The following is a 24,705-nucleotide window of genomic DNA, read 5'->3' on the forward strand; positions in this document are numbered from 1 at the left end:
GTGTGGGCAGGCTGCCATCGCCACTGTTATTCTCCTGTGCTTTTAATACCAAGAACCCAGAGCCAGTGCAATGTAATGACTAATCTCCATTACACTATAAATAAAGACCATTACACTATAAATAACATCACTGCGTCACATGAAGGTTAGTAGGGCAAAGTGGATCTGCACAACCCACTGTGCTGGATGCAGAATGATGCTCGGTTTTAGAAATTTACTTAAGCTTTGAGGGCCTTTTTACAAACATTATAAAAGCTTTCGGAATAACTTTTAATGAGCATTATGAAACAGCAAGAGACTATGAATACATGTTGGGTAAAATATAAATAACACATCTGTTGCAGTTTTTTTTCTAACCATCAGTGGTGTGGTATGCACTTACACTGTCTTAGGTATTTTCCAGCTACATGATTATGAATTTTACTAATTTCCTAGCAGATATGTGACGTGGCATCTTCACAGATTGATAGATGATGAATGAATAGGAACTATTTAGTTGTAAATATAAATATATTTGTGAATATGCAACACTGGTATTGAAACATTAGATACTGTATGTAAAAATGTGATTTCTTCAAGATTACACTTGTTGTATTATAGTGTATGAATTAATAGCAGTTGTTTTGTGTTTGATACCCACATTTAATAAATGCCCGTGATCTGGTTCCCTGATTGTCAAAAGTCTTGCAGTCCATTTTCTAGTCGGTAGGTGGCAGTAATCTTTGCAAAACACCGAGCGAAACCACTAAAAAAGAAAATCAGGGAAGAAGAGATAGACCCAAAATAACAATAATCACATTAGCAGACGAAGAAGAGCGCTAGGCGTTAGCTTAGCTTGTCAGACAAACGTAGTTAGAGAAATCATCCAATGCCTGGTTAGTTGGCTGCACTTATCGAAAAAAAATCATATGCTGCGAAAGAGAGGGAAGGTCATAATAAACAGTCCCTGACAGAGACCGAGCCCGCTTTCAACATAATGGAGAAACAGTTGCATCTGAATCTGTTAGCTTCCAGACCTCCTATGGCAGGTGGTTTTCAGTCCAGCTCCAAAATGAAAATGGGGTGAGTTAACGTTGGCCAGCATCATGTTGGCCTTTTAGCATTAACATTATACTATTATTCATCGTTTCATCAGTTGTCGGCTATTCCTGGAAAAAGATGACAGCGGCATCGCTAGCTAGGCTAAGTTAGCTGTTGCTACTAGAACCGTTCACGGGTCGAGTTTTCCTACAGTTGTCATTACAACCAAATTCGGCCCAGACCCGTTCTCGACACAGTCACATCCAGGTTGTAGTAAGCTGAAACTGCGTGTTGGTTGACTGACAGTTCTGCTGCGATATCAGATGTCCTGGGCCTGCTGTGCTAACAGTACTCTATGAATAATGTCATATTATTATTATTATTATTATTATTATTATTATTATTATTATTATTATTATACGGTTAGTAACCACGGATCTGATCATGGTAACATCAATCTAACCGGTTTCAGCTGGACACGTTATGTTTCCACAATAAGGACGTGTGTTGTGACAGTCACGTCGTGTTTCTTGTCTGTTTTCACCGGAAACAATGTTACAATAAATGGATACTTTAAGGATTTCTGGTTGATTATATAATGTTACTGTGATGCAATTTCGTACTCCCTTTTCAGAACATTTTGTTTTTTTGTACAGACCTGGACGGAAGAGGGATTTCTCCCCTCTGCCCTGGAGCCAGTACTTTGAAACCATGGAAGATGTTGAGGTGGAAAGTGAAAATGGAAAGGATATATCCTTATCTGTTGTCTGTCATCACTGACCACATTTACTTTCACTTTACCAGGTCACAAATTAAGTATCGTGGCTATTTGTCGTCAGTTAACATGTATATGTTCAATTTACACTATTATGATATTCCTTAAATAAATCGGTCTAGGGAAATCAGGTTTGTCTGATGTCCTTCCCTCTTTTCAGAAACCAGGTTTCCAGATTATTTGACAGTTAAGAAATCAGCTTGCTCAGGAAAGCTGTCTGTAGCCTAGTTACTAACAGTAAGTAAACATAAGGACTATACTGCAGAACACACAAAACACAGTCTTAATTCTTTGAGCAACATTAACTAACTTTAAACCTTAAATCCATACATGTGGCCTTAACTTCATTGAACATTTTTAGAGTTTACTGCAGTGGGTCCCATGGTCCTGTGCTGCTCTTGCTCCATGGAGGAGGCCACTCTGCTCTCTCCTGGGCAGTGTTCACAGTGAGTATTATAGCTGCACAGGCTCTGTCAACTCTGTCTCGCCAAAGTCTGCATAATTATACCTTTCATGTATGTTTGTTTTTGTAGGCTGTGATATACAGCAGAATTACCTGCAGGGTGGTGGCAATGGATCTTCGATCTCATGGTAAATATTGTTTATATAGCATTAATTACATTTTAGTTTAGGTAATAGAGTTTTGTGAATTTATTTAAATGGCATTAGGAATCCATTTTAAATAATGCTGTGCTAAAATACATTCAAGTATACTATGTGACACAAATCTTGCACTTTCATATGCTTCAATCAAACGTGCTTCTCTCTTTCAGGTGACACCAAAGTGAAAAATCCTGATGATCTGTCTGCAGACACAATGGCCAAGTAAGTTGCTGTGTGTGCACTTAAGGCAGACAGTTAATTGGTGACAATCATTTACCCACTTTGCACGGTATAACAATGAACCACAGAAAGCCTTGGGAAATTATATAGTGTAGAAAAAGTCTGAAGTGTTGCAGATCTTTATTAAAATGTCAGTCAATCACAAGCACTGACTCATATGGTAGAAATGTAACACCGCTAATAGGCCGCCTTTATTTCTTATTTTAAAAAGGGATATCGGCAAAGTGGTGGAGGCACTTTATGGAGAGAACCCTCCCCCCATCATGATTATTGGACACAGCATGGGTGGGGCCATTGCAGTTCACACAGCAAATGGCAATCATGTACCATCCCTGCTCGGCCTCTGTGTCATTGATGTTGTGGAAGGTATGTGCCCTTTCTCAAAAAGGAGCAATGTAAATGCATATTCTTCTTCTGTTCATTACACTTTGTTTAATTTAAATTTGCATACTAGTTAGATTAACAACAAATAGAACTTGTTTATTGCCTTCAGGTACTGCAATGGATGCTTTGAACAGTATGCAGAATTTCCTCAGAAGTCGGCCAAAGACATTTAAATCGCTGGAGAATGCCATCGAGTGGAGGTAAACATGAAGGAGTTCGAGGTGTCCAGTCCTTAGCAATTCTACTGCAGCTAAACCTTTTTAAATCCTTTTGTGCATTATAGTGTGAAGAGTGGCCAGATCCGAAACATGGAGTCAGCACGAGTGTCAATGGGAGGACAAGTGAAAAAGTAAGTATGCTCTTCATCTCTTCTTTATATCAGGTGATGCAAGTTTTACTTTTTGCTGTTGTAATCGCAGATGTGAGGAATCCACCAGCCGCCCAGGTGTGTCTAACAGCATTGGTGAAGGTATTATAGAAGAGGATGAGGAAGAAGAAGCAGAAGAAGAATCCAACAAGAAACGAATGAAGGAAGATGATCAAGAGGTCCTTCCCTATTCTGTCTTTGTTGTTGTTTTGTTCTTGTTTTTTTTCTCTATGTAAAACATGTACATGAAGGAAACATTTCTTACAAACAGGTAAAAAAGGAAAGCATCTTCACTTGGCGAGTGGAGCTGTCACGAACAGAAAAGTACTGGGAGGGCTGGTTCAGAGGCCTGTCTGCTCTCTTTCTTGCCTGCCCTGTCCCAAAACTGCTTCTGCTTGCAGGTTAGATCTCTCTCGGTGTCTGCCAGGGAAGTGTGTAATGTATTTTAATACTGTGCATAGAAGTACATGAATTTGGGGGTTGGTGGAGGGTTAGGGCATCTTCACAATTTGAGCTATTTCACCAGTTACAGTTTCACCTTTGATTTGTTCTCATGTAGGAGTGGACAGGCTTGACAAAGACCTTACTATTGGACAAATGCAAGGTAAGAAAGATAAATGATAATTGTATGAATAGGGACAACCTTTGTATAACTATAGCTAAAAGGAACCCATTTGATGAAATTATCCTTCCTTTTAGCTGCCCACAAACCTCAGTTACACCCCCTCTCATTGTTTGTCCACAGGGAAGTTTCAGATGCAGGTTCTTCCTCAGTGTGGTCATGCTGTTCACGAGGATGCGCCTGAAAAAGTAAGCACCATTTACCCGAACATCAACTGTGGGATGCACACATTGTTTCCCACTAGTTTGCATGCATTCCTTAGTTGCATGATTTCAAGGAGATGCCATTTTTAAAACTTGATCCTCTTTCATGTGTTACTAGGTAGCAGATGCTCTAGCAACATTTATGGTCCGGCACAAATTCACTGAGTTTAAAGAGGGATTCCTGTGGTAAGAACTTAGACATTACACAAGTTAGATGTAAGAACATAGAAGTGTTGAATACAATGAAGGATAAGATAAGTTGACATATAATGTCAATGTAAAGAATAGCGTAATAAAATAGATTTCTTTACTTTTTCTCCAGCTAATTTACAGTTTTCATTCTAAAGAAAGCCAGCAGCCATAGAAGAAATGTTCCAAGATTCATCTGCATCATCCTACAGTTTAAACGCAAAATAAGACTATAGAGCAAGTATTATTATTATTATTATTATTATTATTATTATTATTATTATTATTATTATTATTATTATTATTATGTAGATACTTTGCCTTTCAGCTTTGCCTTATTTTTGTCTTAATACTGGGATTTTTTTTTCTTTTCCTTTTACTATTTTTTTATTTCTGAAATGTAAAGCTTTTTTTGTTGAATGTTTTGAGTGATAGCATCGTTTTGTGTTTGTAATATTTGAATTGAAACAATGAATAAAGACTGATGCAGGAAACACTGTCATTGAACTGCACATACTGTAGATGATGGCTCAACCATTTACTTTCAAGTCTTCACTGTAAAAACTGTGTATTTCAACTTGTGTATAATACACTAGGTGTGAAATGTTGTATCATATAATGTAATTAGGTGAAAATCGAAAGTTGTAGGAAAAATGACTCTGCCATCAGCGTGACACTTTAACAAAACAGTGGTCACGATAGAAGCGGAGCTTCCAGAGTTTCCAGGATATCACAGAGCCAGCATACGAGACTCACGAGTCACTGATCAGTGCTCGTCTTTGGCATTGAGGATGCAGGAGAACCCAGGGAATCCCATGCAGACACGAGCACACATTTCAAAAGAATGATGTATCGTGACTCTGCCCCTTTAAACCAGCAGATGTCACCTTTGCTTTGTAAATGGTTCAGTGTACATCACAGTGCCGACCTTTAATGTTAGGATGGAAGCATGTTAGCAAATGCCAACTGATGAAACTTCAAAGAGCTTTTGAAAGATACGTGAGAAGGAACAAACGATATTATGGATGAAATACCAGCTGCCTGTTCTTTCCCACAGTTCAGACAGACTGATGGACACTTGTGTAGAAGAAACGGATAAGCAGGATGCAGAGAGAGGCCAATTTATGTGGGTAAAAAGGGAGGGAGGGCCTGACCCGTTGAATAAAAGAAGCATCTGAGCGGGAGGTGGGCTCATTTAACCGATCTTTACTCTACCACAGCCATGAAGCCCTCTCAGAACCACTCTGGCCTCCATGAAAGAGCACTTGAAGGGTTGCAAAACATTCCAGAGACAGAAAGTATCTAATGACCAAGAGCAGCTTCAGTTTAGAACGGAGAAGAACGGAACAGAAAGGAGAGGTTGTTATCAGGACCACGGAATCCTCAGGACCTGGATTCAAAGAATTCAGTTTTAGTTTTGGTAACATCATGGTCACAGTAATAATGGAAATGTCTGCTGCTCCTCCAAGAGAAACAAAATGCTAAAAAAAATCCTTGGAAAAGTTCATAACTACAGTTTGTAATGTGGCTGTGAATCCACTAAAATGCCTTATGGTCTTTAAATCAGCTCTTCTCTCCCTCGTCATGAGTCCTTTGTCAGACCAACATACTGCTTTCATGTGGACCGCTGCGCTCAAAGCAAAGTGTTCCCACAGAACCGAGGAACAATGGGAATATTCAATGCACTCATTTTCCCCACTTCAAGTTAAATCTGGAAAAACAGCGACTGCTATGCTTCCGTGCGCACTGTCGCATGCACAAACATTTGTACTGTGGCGCTGCAGATGAATGGGGCGATGGGAGAGTAATTGAATCCCTTGTGGTTCTCCAGAGTGCAGCGCTGAGATTCAAATTAAAGCACTGACCTGGTTAGCGTTCTGTCAGCAGGGGGAGGTGCTGCCCCACAGCCCCCCACCACGTCCCACCAACCCATTTGCTTTGCAAAGATTAACTTGTTGACTAACTGAACTATTAGAGGCAGCTGAGCCACATATGTCTGCAAACGATGGAGCCCCGCGACCGTAACGGACCGCAGAAGGCACCGTGTGGCCAAGTCAGCAATTTCAACTTTGCTTGGTAGACATTTACATTAGAGCTGTAAATCCACAGAGAACAATTAGAATATTTCATTTCTGAAAGTGAGAGATAACAGCGCAGACGGTTTAAAATGGCTTCTATAGGCACATTAAAACCCCCAAAGGTATGAACATTCAATTTTATACTCACATATAAAACAAGTGGAAGTAATAATATAAAGGACGCCTTGGTTCTGACTCAATGCATGTACCATGCAACTGGCCAAACTAAATGGAATGCGGCCATTTTAACAATTGCATCTGTTCTTTTTTTGCCTAATACTTACAATTACTTGGGAATCGAGCAAAGCACGTTAATAGCTTGTTACCAGGTCAGTGTGTTTGTGGTAATGGTGAACTGGTTCAAACTGGATTCCTTTCACACTCTGTGCTTGGACTGTGGACTGGTCTGTGGGTCCAAAAAGCAGCGGAACCGAACGAACACCGCGCTTTTTAAGCGCACACGGGTTCTGATTATCTGGCAGAAATGTTGCAGAAACTGGTCCTTTCACATCATCCTGCTACTGACGGACGCCGCTGGAATGCACGCGGCCCGCGGCTTCAGAGGGTCCTACGAGCACGGCAGAGAATAAAGTCATTAGATGAATCAATGTATGTCGGGTTATCAACAGAGGTGACGTAATGTGTATACTAATGGATTCTTCCTCCGGGGGGATGTTGCTGAGGAGCCACGACAAATGGCCGTCAGGTGAGCTCGCGCGCTCACCGCTCCGCGCCGGGCAGATGGTACGGTCCACATGCCGTTCGGAGTTGTTGCTGAGGAGGTTCCTCCGTAGCACATACCGTTAATTTGGTGCTCAGCCTCGGCTCGCTCCTCCGACGCGGAGATTGAGCCGCTCAGGCAAAAAAAAAAATGTCAGCGCCTTCTCGCCGGACTCGCGTCGGACGCCGGGGCGGCGTCGCCTTATTCCACCTTTTATGCGGCATCACAGGTGAGTCACGATTTTTTTTTTTTTTGTCGCGTGGGTACTTTTGTGTCTTCCACTAACGTCACAAAGAAGTTTTGCGAGCGAGCCGACGGCCGCGCGCCGCGCCGCGCCGCCCCGCGCCGCCGCCGAACCGGCAGCCTCCACGTGCCGCCGCGGGTCGCTCGGAGTTGTGCGTCTGGCAGGTGTTTTTTTTTTTTTAAACTAAAAAAAAAACTTGGTTGAAACTTCAGTTGGTGGAGGCAGAGAGGCGGCTGTCCAGCGCCACCACCGCGGAGGATGGTGCGTGGCTGCCATAGAAACCGCCGCGGAGCCGAGTCCGCGATCTGCAGCTAGTTCGCTGTATATTTCTCGACAAATAACGTAATACACGTATATATTTAACTTAACCGACACTCTGTCACGCTCGACGCATTCATATTAGCTTCGGAAACATTTTGTGTTTTGTTCGTTAAGTTGAACGATGCTGCGCTGTGTCACGCCAGCAGCTTTTTGGAAAATGCTAAACTTCTCTCGTGACACAAACGTAACGCGAAGACGATGCTTCGCGTAAAAGCCTCGCAGGTCTGCGTGAGGCTCCACCGCGCATGCGCCAACGCTGGAGCTCATTGGGGCTTAATCAAGGGGTGGGAAATGTCTAACTCCACCCTGAATCACGCAACTTTGGGCCAAAGTCCTAAAGGGCTCAAACTATGCAACTGCCTCCATCGCAGCTCCAGCGTGTTTAATGATGCACCCAGGAAGCAAGAGCACTACTGTTTAAAGTCTCAAAGTGGAAAATTGCTCGCGTTCTGTTCTTGCAAGTATGCTTGGAAATAATTGCACGAAAATGGATGAACAAGCAGCTTTTCTAAAAAGCTTTTCCAAAAAGTAGCAGCCCAGAAATTCTTGTATTGATTTGTACGCTCTGGTCCGACATAAACTCTCACTAAGCTGTGAATGAACCGTGGTGTCTCCCACACAAACTTGCTGACTGAACATCTTTGGATGCATTTAAGTGTGTGCATCCACAAATCATGGAGCTGCTCCCTCAATCCAACTTTAGTCACATTTTCCAAACTTAGTTTGTTTCATGGCTGTACTGTTTTTAATTTATATTAACACATAAACATGTATTTTTTTTAATAACTATTTAAAATGAAGACTGCCGTGTAACCTTTTCTTTCTTTGACATGATGAAACTAAGAGACCGATCAGAAGTCTGTCATTAAGAAAATGGGTTTAAATACCAGTAAATGGACCTAGAGAGCATCTGAGATTATTACTTCACTTGGTTTTCCATCATATTTATTACCAGCATCTGGCTCCTTATGAAGGTTCCCATTGAGGGGCAGGTGCAGGTGCCCATGTGTCTGTCTTTAAGTCTGCTTTACATTTCAATGAGGGCTTTGACCTTGAGCCTTTGTTGAATGCAGAGTGGATGCACATACCCTTTCAGCTAATAATGTCCAGCCCTTGAAGCGAATGCTGTTTGTTTCTTTTCTGTTTTGAGCATATTGAATGGCTCATTAAAGATGCATTAAACCTATTTCTGACCAGGAGGGGGCAGAAAAACGAGCGTCGACACAAACTAATTGATGCAGAGGCATGTCATACATCCATCTTTTAATAACGGTCAATCACATGGAGTGTATTCCCATGATGTGACATCATAGCTACTTTCCCTTTAGATTTTCAGCTTCACTAAATACCACAATGTATTTATTGAATTAATAAATTGCAGCCTTCATTTACAGAAGTAATTTGACTGCTAATTCAGTAGTACTACTCCCAACAAGCCTCTCAGCCCTGCTCTCATCACGTGGATGCCGTTCTTCATGACAAGATTTTTTAACCTTCCTCTCACATGTGCCCGATGCTTAAAACCGTCTTGAAGCATAATGCTCCTGTCCACATGTGTTGGTGCAGACATGACGTTAGCCTGCTGATCAGCGGTGCCTAGTGTTCACCACACGGTCATTGGCTAAAGTGGTTGTTTTAGACTTTTTAAGCTTTCTCAATGTGACTGCCACATACTATTTCAATATTTTTTTTTGTGTGTGCTGAACTGGTTGAACCTTAAAAACCTTTAATATAACATTAATAATGGTGTATTTTTAATCATGTCAGTGCTGAAATGTGATTTAAAGGTCAGATAAAATCAGTCCGTCAAGTGACTGAAATCTGCACAGCTGGCTCTGCCACTTGCACCCGAACACCATCACCATTTATGTTCTGAGTTCTACTTTTAACAAGGCACACTGCCCTCTGGCAAGACACACATATTAAAGCACTCGCTGCCACATGCAGCATGGGAAGGTAATATTGACTAAAGTGAGAACGAGCAGCGGCGCGTCTCCAGGGAGCAATGTGTCCTTGATGTCAGGATATCTATAATCTGTTTTTCGTGTGTGTGTGTGTGGGGGGGGGTTATAGAGTGAGTTGCATTGTGTTGCTTTTGCAGACCCATCTGACAGTGGCTACAGTAGCCAGTCTCTTTGAGGGACTGCGAGAAGTTGAATTTGTGTCTTTCCTTTTTGTCTCTGAATGTACAAGGCAGAGAAAACGTTGTTGCTATGTCAGGACAGGCAGCACGTAAGATCAGATACACTTGGCTTTTATTTCCATCACTTTTCCCTTCCAAGTTAGAGAAAGGAGGGCATGCTTATGTAAGGTTGTCGTCATGTCACCAATAAAAATTTCATACTCTCTTGCTATACCTCTCCCATTACATATTCAGTGCAGAGACGTGCTGCGTTCCTAACTTGTCGGTTTTCCTCTCTGTAGCCTCGTCATTTTTCCTGTCTGATACAGTGAATTTTAAAATCTTTTTGCAGCACAATGCACCTTCTGGGTCGAGGTACTGCGTCTTCCACACCAGCCCTTTTGTGTCTCCTTTATGTCATCGTGTCTTCCCCTCCGTTCAGATCAGAAACACTTGGGACAGGCCTTCCTAACTTCCAGGGTAGAGAAATATCCTTCTACTCTATTAATATTTGAGGACGTGGCCGTTTGGGAGGGAACATGTCTGATGACTGAGCTGTTTCTGGCAAAATAAGAGAATATTTGGATTCAGTTGCCAAGCAGCGCAGCAGGGTTTGATTTATGATGATTTCTTCCTGCTGGCAGCTTGTTGCAATTAGTGATCTGGTTGAAGGCTCTGGCAGCGTTGTGTCTCGTTTTCTAAATCTGTAACATAACTCTATTCTTTTTGCCGTTTGTTTAGCAGAATCCTGGTGGAACGTTTCCCCTCGCTCGTTTCCTACGTGACTTCGCTCTCGCCTCTCCCCACTCAGCCTTTTTTCTCTCCTCGGCGATGATGTCATCGTTGTGTTAGCATATCTCTTCCCTTTCTTCCTCCCAGTTGCAGTGTGTTCTCTTGATTTTTCCTTTGACTGCTCCTCAGTGCAAGGTTGAGCTTTAACACTTGGTACTGTACATTTCTGACAAGTGCAGGTGACCTGATGCACAGGTTAGTTACAGTATATCTGGACAAAGGGCAAACACTGCTTTTAATTCCGGAATTTAGGTCAGAAGGCAGAAAACTGGAAAGACGTCATTGAAGTCTGTTTATTAAAAAAAAAAACTCTGGCAACTGTGACAAGGCTTTAGACTTTGATTGCAGGCTTATACCCACTGATGGTTCATATAGTGCATCTGAAATAGTATTAAAGGTAGTGTATTAAAATGATCTCTTCCAGTCAAAAATGGACACACCTTCCCCCTGAATTCAACCTTGTGCTGCACCTGAACTAGTACAAATGGACTTACTTCACTTTACAAAATGGAGGGAGCGTAAACCCCTAGAACTGTGTTGTTCTGTCCGTGGCAGGTGTGTGGGGAAGCCAGGTCGTGGTGCCTCAGCGGGTGAGCGCCGTGCTGGGGAAGAACGTGTCGCTGGAGTGTAGGGTGGAGGTCGGCGCCAACCTCACGCTCACGCAGAGCTCCTGGGAGCGCCGCCTGCCTTCGGGCTCCGTCACCGTGGCCGTCTACAACCCGCAGTTTGGCATCTCCATCCCTCCGGAGTTCAAGCCTCGCTTGCGTTTCCGCTCCCCCTCCCCGTACGACGCCTCGATCGTACTGGAAAATGTGGGCTTTTCCGACGTGGGGATCTACACCTGCAAAGTTGCAACGTTTCCCCTGGGAAATACTCAAGCTTCCACGACTGTCAGTGTCCTCGGTAAGTATGTACATTCAAACATGCTACTCTATATGTATTATTGTAAAAAAGAATCTGTTGCCTTATTCTGTTTGTTCTTATGATGATTCAGAGGAATCTGTTTGACCTTTCACGAAAAGTCTCCACAATTATTAGCTGCATAAAACAGAAAGGTCCAGAGAAGGATGGAAAGCAATGAATACGACCTCATCACAAAACACTGCTCCTGTCGCTGTCTAATATTACAGGAACAGTTGATTAATTTGGGAGCAATTGCAGTGTGTGATGTGTGTTTTTCTGCGTTGTTGAATGGATTACTCCCCGTCTTGTGTTCATCTGGGTCAGCGCAGGCTCACAAACAGTGCGCGCCTGTGCACGAACGGATCACAGGGGCGACTAGAGCTGCTAATGATGCCTTGGACTTTGTTGTAGGGGACGGCAGGAAAAAATGCAATTATAGTTGTAGGAAAAGAAACCTGCTATTGATAGAACAGTGTAATGTGAAGCTTGAAGGACTGAGATCCTTAATGCATTCCCTCCTCCCTGTGTTTGCTCACTCACTGCTGGATCCACAGTGGAGCCCAAGATCTACGTGGCCGCGGGTTCAACGGCCCTGATCGACGGCGGCAATGAAACCGTGGTGGCCACCTGCATCGCCGAGCGGGCGCGGCCCCCCGCCGAGGTGTCCTGGGAGTCCAACCTCTTTGGCCAGTCGGAGGTGCAGCTGTTTGACGAAGCCAACGGGACCACCAGCACGCAGGTGCGCTACCTGTGGCAGCCCACGCGCCACGTCCAAGGCCAGACGCTCACGTGTGTGGTTCGCCACCCGGCCCTGCACGGTGACTTCAGGATCCCCTACCAGCTCAATGTGCAGTGTGGGTATCTGCCTGAGGCTGATGCTGTGGTTCCGCTCTGGTTTAGAGGCAGAAAACCTATAATGCTGCCCTCCTTTTATTTGGTATTTTCCTTTCTCTTTAGTTGCTCCAGATATCTCCGTAGTGGGCTATGATGGAGATTGGTATGTGGGTCGGGAACACGTTCAGATGACTTGCAAAGCCAATGCAAACCCACCAGCTCATCACTTCAGATGGATCAGGTGTGTGTGTGCTATGAGTCATTGCTTTATAAACTCAAGCAAGTGTTACATGAATGATTAGATGGCGTTCTATATCTTTCTGTCACAGGTTGGACGGTGAAATGCCAGAAGGAGTGGAGATAATCAACAGTACCCTGCTCTTCCTGCGTCCCCTTCACCGGAACGACTCTGGCGTTTACAGGTGCGAGGTCGCCAACGACATCAACCTGCGCAGTCGGGATGTGCGTATCCTCATACAAGGTGAGTGGAGCGTCTGCACCAGAACACAGCTGACTTCTCCATTAGGAGGCATGTAATGGGTGTACTGGGCCGTTCGCAGCCATACTGTAAAACAGCCACCCATGGTGCAGTGCGTTGGCACTGATGACATTAGACTGAATTGTAATTGAATGCTGGGAAACCCTGGTTGGTACAGTATCAGGTTTCTAGCTGCTCAGAGGGGGAGTTCCTGTGCTGAACGGCAGCAGATATTTCAGGCCTCTTCTGACCACGGTGCAACTGCTTCTGCCCCGTCCTCTTGCTGAGCTTGGCAGGTGTGTTATGCTTTGGTGTGTGTGCGAGTCATGCGTTCTTCTAGGTTCCACGAAATCCGCTTTCTGAATGAAGCTCTGCCTGTGATGTGATTTTTCTTTCATGTCGCCTTCACGTCAGTGTTTCTTTATTTTTGCATGTGTCACGCAGAAAGAGGCAGAAGCTTGCAGTCTGACTGTGAGATGCCCCAGATTCATCAAACATTTAGCAGTTCTTTTCAACTCCTATTTATTATTAATCGTCCATATTTCGTTTTCCTTTGAGACGACCTGTATGGGTATGCACAAGCTGACATGTGTTGGACTAACCTCGGCCGTGTACGCTGCCTTGGCTGCACTCACGAGTCTGTTCACTGCCTCAGCATTCAGTTGGAAAGCTGCTTGTGGACTATGAACCCCGAGGTTCATATTTCCTGTCCCTCAGTTGTGAATCTTTGTCTCACATCTGACCCGACAGGGCCAGTTTTGCATTATCATTAAAGCCTGTGGACTTCTTTCCACTAGTTCAGCTCCTTGTGCTTATGACTTGGTTTGTCTGTTTTGCATGAATCAGCCTGAACACAGTACATTTTATTGTAATGTTAGCACAGAAGACGTGCTTAAAATACAAATAGTGGAGAAACTGACTAGAGGAAATAAGGTTTGTGTCCCTAGCCAGATTTAAGCCAAGGACAGAAAAGTGGGCTGTGCTTTAGACCTACTGTACAGTTTCCATGTGTTTAAGTATAGAAACACCAACAATATTTACAGAAGGGATCAAAGCTACACATATTCTTCACCGGCAATTTAAGCACCAGCATTCAAACTGGGAGCAGATAAAAATAATACAATATAGGGTAAGGTTCATATTTATCTGTTGTTGCTTATTTAAAACTTATGGTGGCTTCATATTGAGTTGCTTTATTCGGCGAAGCACAATTAAAATGCAATTGTAAAATTAGGATCATTGGCATGCATCACCTAGGAAACAAACAAGTTTGATTAAAATACTTGACTTTGTGCGTGATTGATTATCCAAGTGTAAAGCAGCTGCCTCTGGGAGCGAGAAGAAATACAATAGACTTTCCATTAAAGCTGTTTACTGTGGCGCACGCTCGATGTTAGACTTCTGCTGCAACTTCTCCCAAACCTATTCATTCAAGTCCTCTCCGGTTTATTAAGTTTCTGTGCTTTTAAGCGTATTCCTGGCAAATAAAGAGCAAGTGCGTAAATATCTGTAACTGTATGCAAACAGTGTTTTGTGTGCATGGAATACAAACTCTAATGGAGAGTTTCACTTAAAAATGACACAAACCAAAATTAAAACAGTAGTGAAGATGTTTGTTGTTCTTTATTTCAAAAGAAGAATCAGAACTTCATAAAAACTGACCATCACCCGTCATCTAATATGTCCATGAATTCCTTGTACTAGATTCTAGATTTATTTATACTAATGAATTAATTTTAATAGTCAGTCATCCACCAGCTCTGTAACACTGGCAGTAAACACACTCCATAGTTTAGAAAGTGTGGTAGTTTATCTGTTTTTGTCAACATATCCCCTCCTAGTAAATAATGTAGTTTGACATTCTCTACTGTCTGTCGGTCTCTCCCTTCCACCCTGCACCCCCCCATTCTCCTCCTTTCTCTCATTAGATCCTCCCACCCTGCCTTCCACCATTACTGCTCCTGTGCTAATGGGCTCGGCCTCCTCCACCTTTGTGGACGAGAGGGGCCGCGTCCTAATCAGCTCCCCCACCCTCGAAGCCCTACCTGAGAGCAATCTCGGCTCCGTAGTGGGCGGGGCCGTGGGCGGGGCCTTGTTCCTCCTCCTCCTCCTGGCTCTGGTCGTCGTGTGTTACCTCCGAAAGCAGCAGACCTTCCCTGGGAACTACTACACCAAGCAGCACCTGGGCACCAACGACCTGCAGAAATGCCCCGCGCAGCACGAGCTGCACCCCACCAAAACCGGGAGCGGCTCCGACCGCCGGGACCACGACCGGGAGGAGTGGGGCGACCGCCAGCTCAAGCAGGAGCGCGACCGCCGTCACCATAGCAACTTTAACGGCGAGGGGTACCCGTCCAACGGCTACACTAGGGCGATGAGGGAGAGCGGCCACCAGCAGAAGCACCACCGTGAACACGCCCAGTATCCTAGTCCGCAGCAGGGCAGATACGCCGGATACCCCCGCTCGCCCAAGCCCCGGGCAAACGGCCCCCCCTGCCTGTCAGATGACTGCTACGATAGTGGACCCGAGGGCGACTACGTGTCCCATACGGACGGCTCGGTCATCTCGCGTAGGGAGTGGTACGTTTGACAGGCTACGCGCTTCGGAACTAGCGAGGATGCAACAGAAGTCAGAGGTTTTATTTATTAAATTAGGAAGAAATCATTATTTCTCCTCTGTACGTACATGTCGACTTAGCTTACTTCCGTAACTTGCACATTTAGTTCAAGTGTCTTGACTGAGAATGGACCTTTTTGTTTTTGTTCCTGATGTGGAAGGACGATTGCCTGCACTGCCGTTTTGACAGACAACATCTTCGTGTTTACAGCGTGGACGCGTCCGTGTTGAATGTGTGTTCAGATGGGAGGCCATCGTACGTGTGCTGTCTCTGCCTTACTGCGTGGACTGCCAAGTCATGTAGCATTACTGATGGATTCATTTGGGCGACAGCTCTGGGGGGCTTCATCGCCACATGTGGTTGTCTTTAAATACACCGCCTTAGGGTATGTGACACTTTATTTCTATTTGTATGTTTTGATATCACTTAAGGCGTCTGATTTCTAAACGTGATATTCATGGTACAGAACCCATGAATGGACGTAGGCTCATAGATACAGCAGAGGCATTGCAGGCTAATTTGTGTGTCCCCCAGAAGTTATGGTGGTCATGATTATATGAAACATTTTTTTTTTTTGCAATGTCCTTTAAAACTAATGTCTTAGAAACGTACAGTAAGAGCACTTTTACTCTGTCTTCTGCCCATCTTTGTCCCCAGTGGAAAGGATGGAGCCATAGTAGGTGGAGTCGTCTGCACGGGTGGAGCCAGTCCACGGCCTCTGTCAGACAACGTGCAAAGTTTACATTCACGTGGGCATATTAAGTTGCGTGCTTCGATTCCAGAGGAGTTGCACTTTGGATTCAGCCTCAAAGCGATCGTGTCCGTGTCCAGTCTTCAGTCCACGGGTGCTGTCGGCAGTCTTAAGCATGGCTGCCGCCATTCGCTGGGCCCAGTCACAGTCCATAGCCACAGTCAACTCCACCACAACAAAACAGCCATGGACTAATGTTACTGGTCTGAGTAATCTGTAGAAAGAAGACGCTGTTCAAGTCTGAGGCATTAATAGGCTTATTATGGATTAGCCGAATGTGCAATAGTACACTAATTATTCTAACCTATTATTTTGAATATAAATCTGTATTATTACCCTTGGTTCACAGTAACACAAGGGTGTAGATCCTCCAGGTCATCTCTGATGCACCTGCTGTCACTGTCGCCCGTCGTGATTAAGACTCTGACTCCTCATTACCCAGAGCACAGTGATTATCCAGCAAAAGGGACGAGTGGTATTTTGTTGCACTGATCATAAAACCTGTCCCTAGTTATTGTTTAGAATAAAACTCTCTAACAGGGGGCAGCAAGTCACACTTTAAAGCTAATCTGCATAATGGGTTATGTTGCAGGGCATTCCGTGCCAAGTACTGTGATTGAAGTGGGGAGAAACCGTTAGTGGGTCGGTGCCACTTGGAGCACCAGGGGTCCAGGACTCGAACCTGCAGACTCCAGATGAGTCCTTGTATTTGGCCATGAACACATGGATGATATCCATAGTATTATGGCATCAGTTTACCAGACTGCATGGAGGAGATCCAGAAGTGTCCTCCTGTACACCGGTGTTTGTGAATACATGCCGACCTTAGTATGATCAACGTTACAATCTGCTGCCAGATGCCAAATATTAGTTGAACCTGTGTATATAGAAATGTGTCTCACAGACGTATTACTGACTAGATAGCAACTGATTATTAGCTTATAAAAATGACAAACATGTTACTGTTGTTACTGGGTCATGTAGTCAGAGATAGAAATACAAATATGCTTTCTGACACTTTAATAGTACAGTGAGATTAGTTGGAACGGGAGTATTTATATTGTTCTGAGCATATAGTAATAATTCTTCGTCAGGGTAAACGGTCTGTGGAGTGAATAGGCTGCAGTTCTCATAGTGACATTAGATAATGTGCCACTGTAATTTGCCAGCAGAGGAAATGACCCTGCGATCGAGCATCACCTTCAGCTTCCTGCTCCAGTGACTGGCTTAGGTTTCACTCCGTTGGACTCACGTGATTTACTGTGCACATATTATGGGATTTCTTTGGTCAGGAACGCGCTGTGTGAAGAATGTCATGACCCTTTTTTTTTTTTTTCTTTGGTGCAATGTTGTTTCCATGAGAACGCGTGGCTTATCTGAAGTGACCAGTTTGTGTTCCGAGTTTCAGAAGCGCTAACTCTGTTCAGTTTGCCTTCGGTGGAGATCAAAACCTTAGTGACACAGTGCAGATAATTTGCAAATAATAAATATAAAAAAAAAAATAAATTCCAAATTCTACCAATTGTAAGCACTGTCAGATACTGTATCGCTGCTGTATTTGTCCTGAAGTGTTTTTGACAATTTGTGAAACCATAACTCCTCATGTAGTTGAATGAAGTCATGTTTTGCAATGATTTTTTTAAGTTTATTTTATTTATTTTTTTTGAGATGGTGCTGATGATTTTTGCATGAAGGCAGAAAAACGCAGGCGTTTGCAGTCAGCACAGTTAAACCAAACTCCTGTCTGCCCGCACTATGCACTAAGGTGGAAATTCAACTGATCAATGCTTTATTTTCAGCTCGTTCCTGGGTTAATGGAGTTGTTTTTTCTGTACAGTGATATTTTATAGTGATCACTCTTATTATCGGACAATTGTTCTTCACTATAGGTTGAGACGTACAACTAGTGCCTTAGGTACCTGTTCTCTCTGAGAAGCCCTACGTTGTGCTCTGCCTTTCCTGCTGCGGTTCCTTTTTGGACTGTGCAGTGCCAAATTCACTTCTCTGCTCATGTCACCATAACAGGTATTGATGCAGTCTACTTGCAAACCTAGAGGCATTAAAACACACAAAGCTTGAATGACTTTTGGTGTAAAATCCGTTGAATTATATCTTCACATGTATTTATCAGAGTTTTTTTTATTTGTAGAATCACTGGTCTAAGAACTGAACAAATAACCTTGGTCTCATGTTGTCGATGAAATGCACCTTGTGGTCATTTTTGTTTTGTATATACAAAAGAAGATGCAGGTTTCTGCAAAGGGGGTGAAAAAATATGCACGCGGCAGCAGTGGAGCATTATTTTATGAGTCTTTGAGATCCTTCAGTTCAATAAAGCACCTTAGCACCTGTGAGTTATTTTCTCTGGAGGTTTTTGAGGTTGCCATCACTCAGATAGCTCTGTCTCAGCCTCTTTGTGCTTCTATAAATGACATCATCTCTAGCTCGCGAATGCATAATGCTGCATAAACCCACCCCCACCCGCCCTCAAATCCAGTTCGCACATGTGGAACGCTGCACATGATGTAATTCCAAATCATATCCCCATTCCTTCCTGTGATCCTTTTTTTTGCTTTAGGATCCACGAATGCTTTCGACGGCTACTTTTAATGTTTAACATATTGCTTTGTTCCTCTCTAGCCGCGTCTTCTAGGCGCAGGAGGCCAAGCAGCGCCTCCGTCTTCACTAGTTCTAGTCTGCTTTGTCTCTGGGCACATAGACGCTCTGTGTCCCCCACAGCTCTTCTCCTTTGTGACTTCACCCATGTGTCTTTCTCCCACTGTCTACCAGCTGGCAAAATTAAACGCTGAGTGTTTATGTCTGGCCCAGAGACCCCACTCTCCAGCCTATTGACTGTCCCCATGGCAACAGGCTCATCTAGAGCTACTGCTTGAGGCTGTCTTCCCACAAGCGCTACCTGGACACAGTGCAGGGATAGGGACGCGGGCGCCGCGTGGAGCTGAGGTGTTGTGAAAGGAAAGAGACGGATGGATAGTGCAAATAAAGTCCCATCACACCCTGCTGCACTGAGGACACGTCACATCAGCGTGACCTTGACAATGTTAAGCGTGAACCCCAGGTCATCCTGACACACACACACACACACACACACATCACCCCTAAAAGGCTTCACTCCAGCTGCCGCCCCACTCGTCCATAGATCTCATTATGGTCACAGCGGTTGTCATCCTGACCTTGAAACGGGACACGCTCGCTCCCAGTGCGTCGCGGTAGCGGCGTCAGCCGGCGGCGCTCGAATGCACGCGAGGCGCTCGTGAAGATGATCGGTGGATTCTGTGACACAACAGTTTCCAAGGATACTTTTCACGACGCACAAAGGGCTGAGTAAACATCTCAGGCGCCCGTGCGCGGGGGAGACTCTGATATTTGCTCCCCCAGTGAAGGTCGGATCAAATTGTCACCGTCGCTGAGCCGACAATATTGAAATGGACGTCTGAGAGGAAACTGATGGAGCAGTTAACGCTTCAACCTTGCGACTCCCGTCACTCCTGCCTGCTGACGGGGGAGTCTGTTGTCTGTGCAGGAGCGTGATCCTTGACCTGAATGGGTTTGTCTGGACACGGCTCGTTCCCTCTGCGGTCCTGAGGTCACCACCTCCTCCTCCTCCTCCTTCTACTACTACCTGCTCTGCTGTGTTTAATTCATGGCGGGCGCTTCCTGGAGATAAAGTGCTGAAGTGGAAGAGACAAAAAGAAGTGTTGCACTGGAGCCAGATCCCAGTGTGGGGACAGCTGATCCACCACTAATCCAAACCCCTCCAGAAGGGATGATATTTAGAACCAGCGAGATGTTCAAGAAAACAGTACAGCTATAAATACGTCCGCTCGGATATGTTCCAAATCTTAGTTTTAATTAAAAAAAAACTTCCTGTCCAGATATTTATAGTGACCATATATATATATATATATATATATATATATATATATATATATATATATATATATATATATATATATATATATATATATATATATATATATATGATCACACCCTACAGACCCCTGGTCGTGCACCATGCAGTCTATTTAGAGCACTTTATAGTCCTCGTCACATTATAGATGTCTGAGAAAACGTCTTGTCACCAGGCATTAACTCGGGCAACTTGACGAACTGCATTTTTAAAGGCGTTTTAATCAACTCGAGAGGCTCTTGTCATAGTTCAGCAGCCATCAAAGGTAATCGAATGGCTATTAACTGTTGGAGACCGGTGCGAGGGGAAGAGGAGGAGGAAGACGTGGCTTTCAGGGGCGAGCAGGGAAGTTCCCCCCGCTTGATCAATCTGCATCGCAATGGAGCTGTTATTTAAGATTCTCATCTCAGCACATTATTGATTTTTTTTCCTTTCTCACCTCAGCAGCTAAATCAAGTCAAATGTTGCTTCTCTTTTTTTTTTTTTTTTTTGCCTTCCATCCCACTTCACCTTTTGTCCTCCAGTTCGTTCAGGGTGCCACAATCGCCGCGATACACATTACCGCTGATGGACCGGCGCCTGCTGCTCTGCGAGTTTAATGCATCTTAATCACAATTAATCCTAATCCCCACCCGTGGACAGCACAGCATATGCAAGCATATGGTCCAACTGAGCTAATACAACGGACATTACAACAGCTTTTAGAAGCCAGAACACAGACAACTGTGTGGAGACTTAGACGGGACATTCAGAGTCATGACCGGGAGAGTTTGCCACCACAGAGAAGAAAATGAATTCCACATTTTATTAAGTATCCTACAGGATAATGTCAAGGTGACTGTCCACCAGCTGAAGCTCACGAAAGGTTGTCGCTGCAGCAGAACAAATTAAATACATTTTCAATAAAACTCTTGACTTCTGGGTTTTTTTTGTGTGAAGCATTTCGTGACATTTTGGACTCTTCAGAACCAAATGTACCAAACTCATCAAATCTCCCTTTTTTGTAAATGGACATGCGTTGACCTCTGCAAGAAAAATGGCTGCAGTTACATCACTGGCCTCTAGGGGGCAGCATTTGAATGGGTTCTTTGTGACCTAGTTAAAAGAATGACTTTGAATTCATATACATATGTTGCCATAGAGCCTGAACATTAGCTTTGTCTATCAGCGGATTTCTCCCGGTGTGTTCTCAACTAAAAGTGTCTCTGTCTCAGACCAGTCCCAGGCCGAGAGGTCCAACTCCATCGCCGTGGCCGGAGCGGTGATGGGCGCAGTCCTCGCTCTCTTCCTCATCACGGTCTTCATCATCGTGATCCACTCGGCCCGCAAGGCCCCACAGCCAGCCTTCACTGACAAAGTGTAAGTCCCTCAAATAATTCATGCCGCCCACACGCTCTGCTGGTGAATTAATGATCGGGACACCTCCCGAGGTTCCGTGGGCCCCTCTGTGGGCTCGGGGAGCTGGGGCGGTCGGGTCTGGATGAGGGAGGCTGCAGGACAAGGTGGAGGTGGGAGGTAGTTGCTGTAATTGACAGCATGCATCACACTGTTAAAGCTGAGAAGAGTAACGGAAGTGAAATTATTTCCGTGTGTGTGTGTATATTTTAAACATATTTCACACCCTCTTACATGAAAGTCATTAGTGAAACATGACTGCACGGCGTCAAGCAGGAAATGAGAGCGCAACATCACTTTCTCTTTCTAGTAAATCAGCCTCCTCGTCGGCCTGAATAACAGCCGCCAGTCAACCTGTGAATGATGACGATGACTTGGTTTCCTTTTATTTCAAACACTGAAGACTAAACTGGGTGACAGTGCCCTCTTTGTGGAAATTTAAGAGACGCTGACCGTGCATGCTTCAAACTGCCTGATTACGTAACGGCAGTGAAAATAGCTCTCTTATAATTACTGCTGACTCTGAACACCGGCAGAGAACGGCGCTGGGGGTGGGGGGTGCTCGGTGGCACGATGATGTGTGTGATGTTAGTCTGTGCTCGGTGCCACGACGGACGCGGCATCCTAATGAAAGACGCAGGCCGCGTCCTTCACGTGCGGCGCCCGCGGACGTGAGCGCGAGCGCGTGACAGCGGGTCAGTGAGAGCGCTCGTACTGCGGCTCATCCTAAGCATGACACAAAAGTGCAGCATCAGGTGCTGAAGGGAAAAATCAATGCCTCCTATGGCATCGTCTTCATCAGTAGCCAAGGTCAGATTTTAGGTTTCAGTAAGTGGGAAAACCTCATTAACGCAGTACATTTAAACCTATTAATCACCGCATGCCATGTGATTGGTGTTGTTTTTTTCTTTCTTTGCTTAAAACTCCAAATCTGCTATTTTCTCAGCGGCATTTGACTCAAACCACGTTCTCCCCTAAACTGAATTTGCGCCTCTACAAAAATCAAAACTAAAACTAATTACGGTTCCTCTGCTTTGGAAAATGTATCTTCAAACGCAATTTGCTTTTTCTTGAAGGATCGATCTCCCTCCGACACACAAGCCCCCCCCTCCCTACTCCGAGAGAGCGCCGGCTGTCCCTCTGGGCGTCCACGCGTCACAGGTGGCCTGGCTGTGTCAGGTAAGCCCCGCCCCCTCCCGTCAGCGCCCAAGCGGCGCGTGTGAATCACCCCGGACCCACGTTAACAGTTGGTTCGCTAACGACGGGCGCTGGTTCACAACAGGAAGTATCCACAACCCGCTGGCAGACGTCATCTGTGTTTAATTTGTCCTCGTGCTGCATTCATAACGACGCTCCCACCAAAAAAAGCGCCTGGAGGCAAAATGCTCCGTGCTTCTTTGTGTCAGATGAGAAGCATCGGTTGGAAATGAGGGTGAATTTGAATGAACTCTTCTTACGTGTGCAGAGTCGCAGGGCGGAGCGCGCGCACGCGGCCACCGACGCCCCGCAGCCGCCCACGGCCACGCGCCCCGGCCAGCAGCCGTCCCGCCTGGAGTGGGTGTCCCATCAGGGCGGCACAGAGCGGGTTTATATCAACCACCGGGAGCACTACGTGTGAGACTGAGCATCGTCAGCAGAGGAGGATCTGCTCCGAGCCGTGGCTGCGCGAGGAAGTTGCACTTGGCGGATCTCTCGCTGAGAGTCAGACGAGGAAGTCCGTCTGAGGCTCAGCTGAAGCCACGCTGCCTCCCACGTGAGAAACAATTAGTCCGCGTTTAGGTTGCGACACGCTACAGTAGCTGATGAGCCTTCATGCTGCTCAGGCTAAACTCCCACAGTAAATGTCATCTGTAGCTTAGTATTTAATGCACTGAAACGTTCTCAGTATGAAGCGAATGAGAGCCTTTCCCTTAGATTCAAACTATGCATTTCATTGTTTTACCTTGGTTTTGTTTTGCATATTCTGTATTTAGCACTTTTCAGTGTTTGACATATTATTAATACACTATTAATAAAGGGAAGTTTCTGCACCATTTAGATACCGTAGATTTGAAATTCAGACTATTTACATAGCGTCATAACCTTCTACTTAACAAGAAGACAATAAGGCATTGCATCCGTTTCTACTGTAAAATGTGTCTGACCTCTTGTGAAAATCTGGAGTGCCATAATTATTATTGGAGACATTTCCTCTCTCATTTCTGCCATGAAACCTAGTGGTCAGGAGCTGTTGCCTTCTTTTATTTATACGTTAAAATAAATGTGTGTGTAATTGGCGTTACAGTGAAAAGCCAGTGTCAAGAGAAGGACTCCCTTTCAAACGGTTTCAGCCGTAAAGCTGCATATGTGACGAAGGAAGGAATGAGTCACTGCAGGTAGAAAGAAGACGGAGAGTCCTTGAAGATTTGAAAGAGACTCTGAATTGACGTGTGAGGCCTTTTTCAGAGAAAACTCATCTCAAGGTCACAGTCACTTTGTATCCACTGTGATTCTTGCTACAGACAGAGAAGCTGTTGTATTTTTTTCTTCTTTCTTTTTACCAGGAACATTTGTGTAGACGGAGCAGTGTTTGCCGTCTGGGGAGCCGGTGCTCGCGTTGTATTAACGCTGCACTGCACTGATGGTGAAAATGTTTGTCGGGATTCATTGTATTTGTTCAGATCAGTCAGTCTGGACGTCTCTGCTGAGTTGGGAAAAGGGACGCAGGCGACACTTTCCAAGAGCACCACCTAGTGGTCAACCCTGTCACTGCAGCCTCAGGTGACGTGTGTACAGTAGTAGCACCATCAACGAATACGTGTACATATGATTCTTAACTTCTCTCTGGAAAAATCATATATTTGTAGTTGATCTGTTGCATTAGACTGTGGGTGTAGTAGAAAGTGATACTGTCATTAGGTTGTAGGAGAAATGTGGCAAAAATTGTTTGGTCACTGCAGCCATACTCAACATAAACCTATAGTGTCTCTAACTGACTCATTGAAATACCCTGTGTTGTCATATTACTTGTGTTTCATTTACCCATTGCCAAATACGTGTTGAATGTTTAGTTTGTTTTTGCTGACTTACAAAAGTGATTACACCTATTTGTACTCTGTTCTAAAAGTACAACAC

At 44.6% G+C, this 24,705-nt stretch overlaps 2 protein-coding genes and 2 long non-coding RNA genes across 9 annotated transcripts; 2 read left to right on the forward strand and 2 right to left on the reverse strand.

Moving 5' to 3' along the window:
- Positions 1 to 776: 776 nt before the first annotated feature.
- On the forward strand, positions 777 to 4,924 carry ppme1 (protein phosphatase methylesterase 1). Its single transcript, XM_029173881.3, has 14 exons — positions 777 to 1,062; positions 1,677 to 1,770; positions 2,149 to 2,241; positions 2,329 to 2,386; positions 2,569 to 2,620; positions 2,850 to 3,004; positions 3,132 to 3,222; positions 3,306 to 3,371; positions 3,442 to 3,568; positions 3,661 to 3,790; positions 3,949 to 3,993; positions 4,135 to 4,199; positions 4,333 to 4,400; positions 4,537 to 4,924. The coding sequence occupies exons 1-14, from the start codon at positions 977 to 979 to the stop codon at positions 4,538 to 4,540; spliced, it is 1,134 nt and encodes a 377-aa protein (XP_029029714.1). The 5' UTR covers positions 777 to 976; the 3' UTR covers positions 4,541 to 4,924.
- LOC129605138 (uncharacterized) lies at positions 4,901 to 7,422 on the reverse strand. Its single transcript, XR_008696690.1, has 2 exons — positions 7,283 to 7,422; positions 4,901 to 7,049 (listed from the first exon to the last, which is right to left on the reverse strand). It is a non-coding gene; the product is annotated as an uncharacterized LOC129605138 (long non-coding RNA).
- On the forward strand, positions 7,078 to 24,566 carry nectin3b (nectin cell adhesion molecule 3b). Of its 6 annotated transcripts, none has more exons than XM_029173871.3 (8): positions 7,294 to 7,431; positions 11,237 to 11,584; positions 12,139 to 12,438; positions 12,542 to 12,659; positions 12,748 to 12,899; positions 21,411 to 21,555; positions 22,668 to 22,770; positions 23,057 to 24,566. In XM_029173871.3, the coding sequence occupies exons 1-8, from the start codon at positions 7,353 to 7,355 to the stop codon at positions 23,207 to 23,209; spliced, it is 1,398 nt and encodes a 465-aa protein (XP_029029704.1). In that variant the 5' UTR covers positions 7,294 to 7,352; the 3' UTR covers positions 23,210 to 24,566. The 6 variants fall into 6 exon arrangements, with proteins under 6 accessions (XP_040929634.1, XP_029029704.1, XP_029029702.1 ...); XM_029173869.3 differs by lacking the exons at positions 21,411 to 21,555; positions 22,668 to 22,770; positions 23,057 to 24,566 and adding exons at positions 14,825 to 15,476; positions 15,725 to 15,899; positions 16,172 to 18,646; XM_041073700.2 differs by lacking the exons at positions 7,294 to 7,431; positions 21,411 to 21,555; positions 22,668 to 22,770; positions 23,057 to 24,566 and adding exons at positions 7,078 to 7,187; positions 14,825 to 15,476; positions 15,725 to 18,646.
- LOC129605137 (uncharacterized) lies at positions 20,665 to 23,188 on the reverse strand. The gene is made up of 2 exons (XR_008696689.1): positions 23,049 to 23,188; positions 20,665 to 21,718 (listed from the first exon to the last, which is right to left on the reverse strand). It is a non-coding gene; the product is annotated as an uncharacterized LOC129605137 (long non-coding RNA).
- Positions 24,567 to 24,705: the final 139 nt, after the last annotated feature.

This window comes from Betta splendens, chromosome 14 (assembly GCF_900634795.4).
Source record: "Betta splendens chromosome 14, fBetSpl5.4, whole genome shotgun sequence".
NCBI lineage: Eukaryota > Metazoa > Chordata > Actinopteri > Anabantiformes > Osphronemidae > Betta > Betta splendens.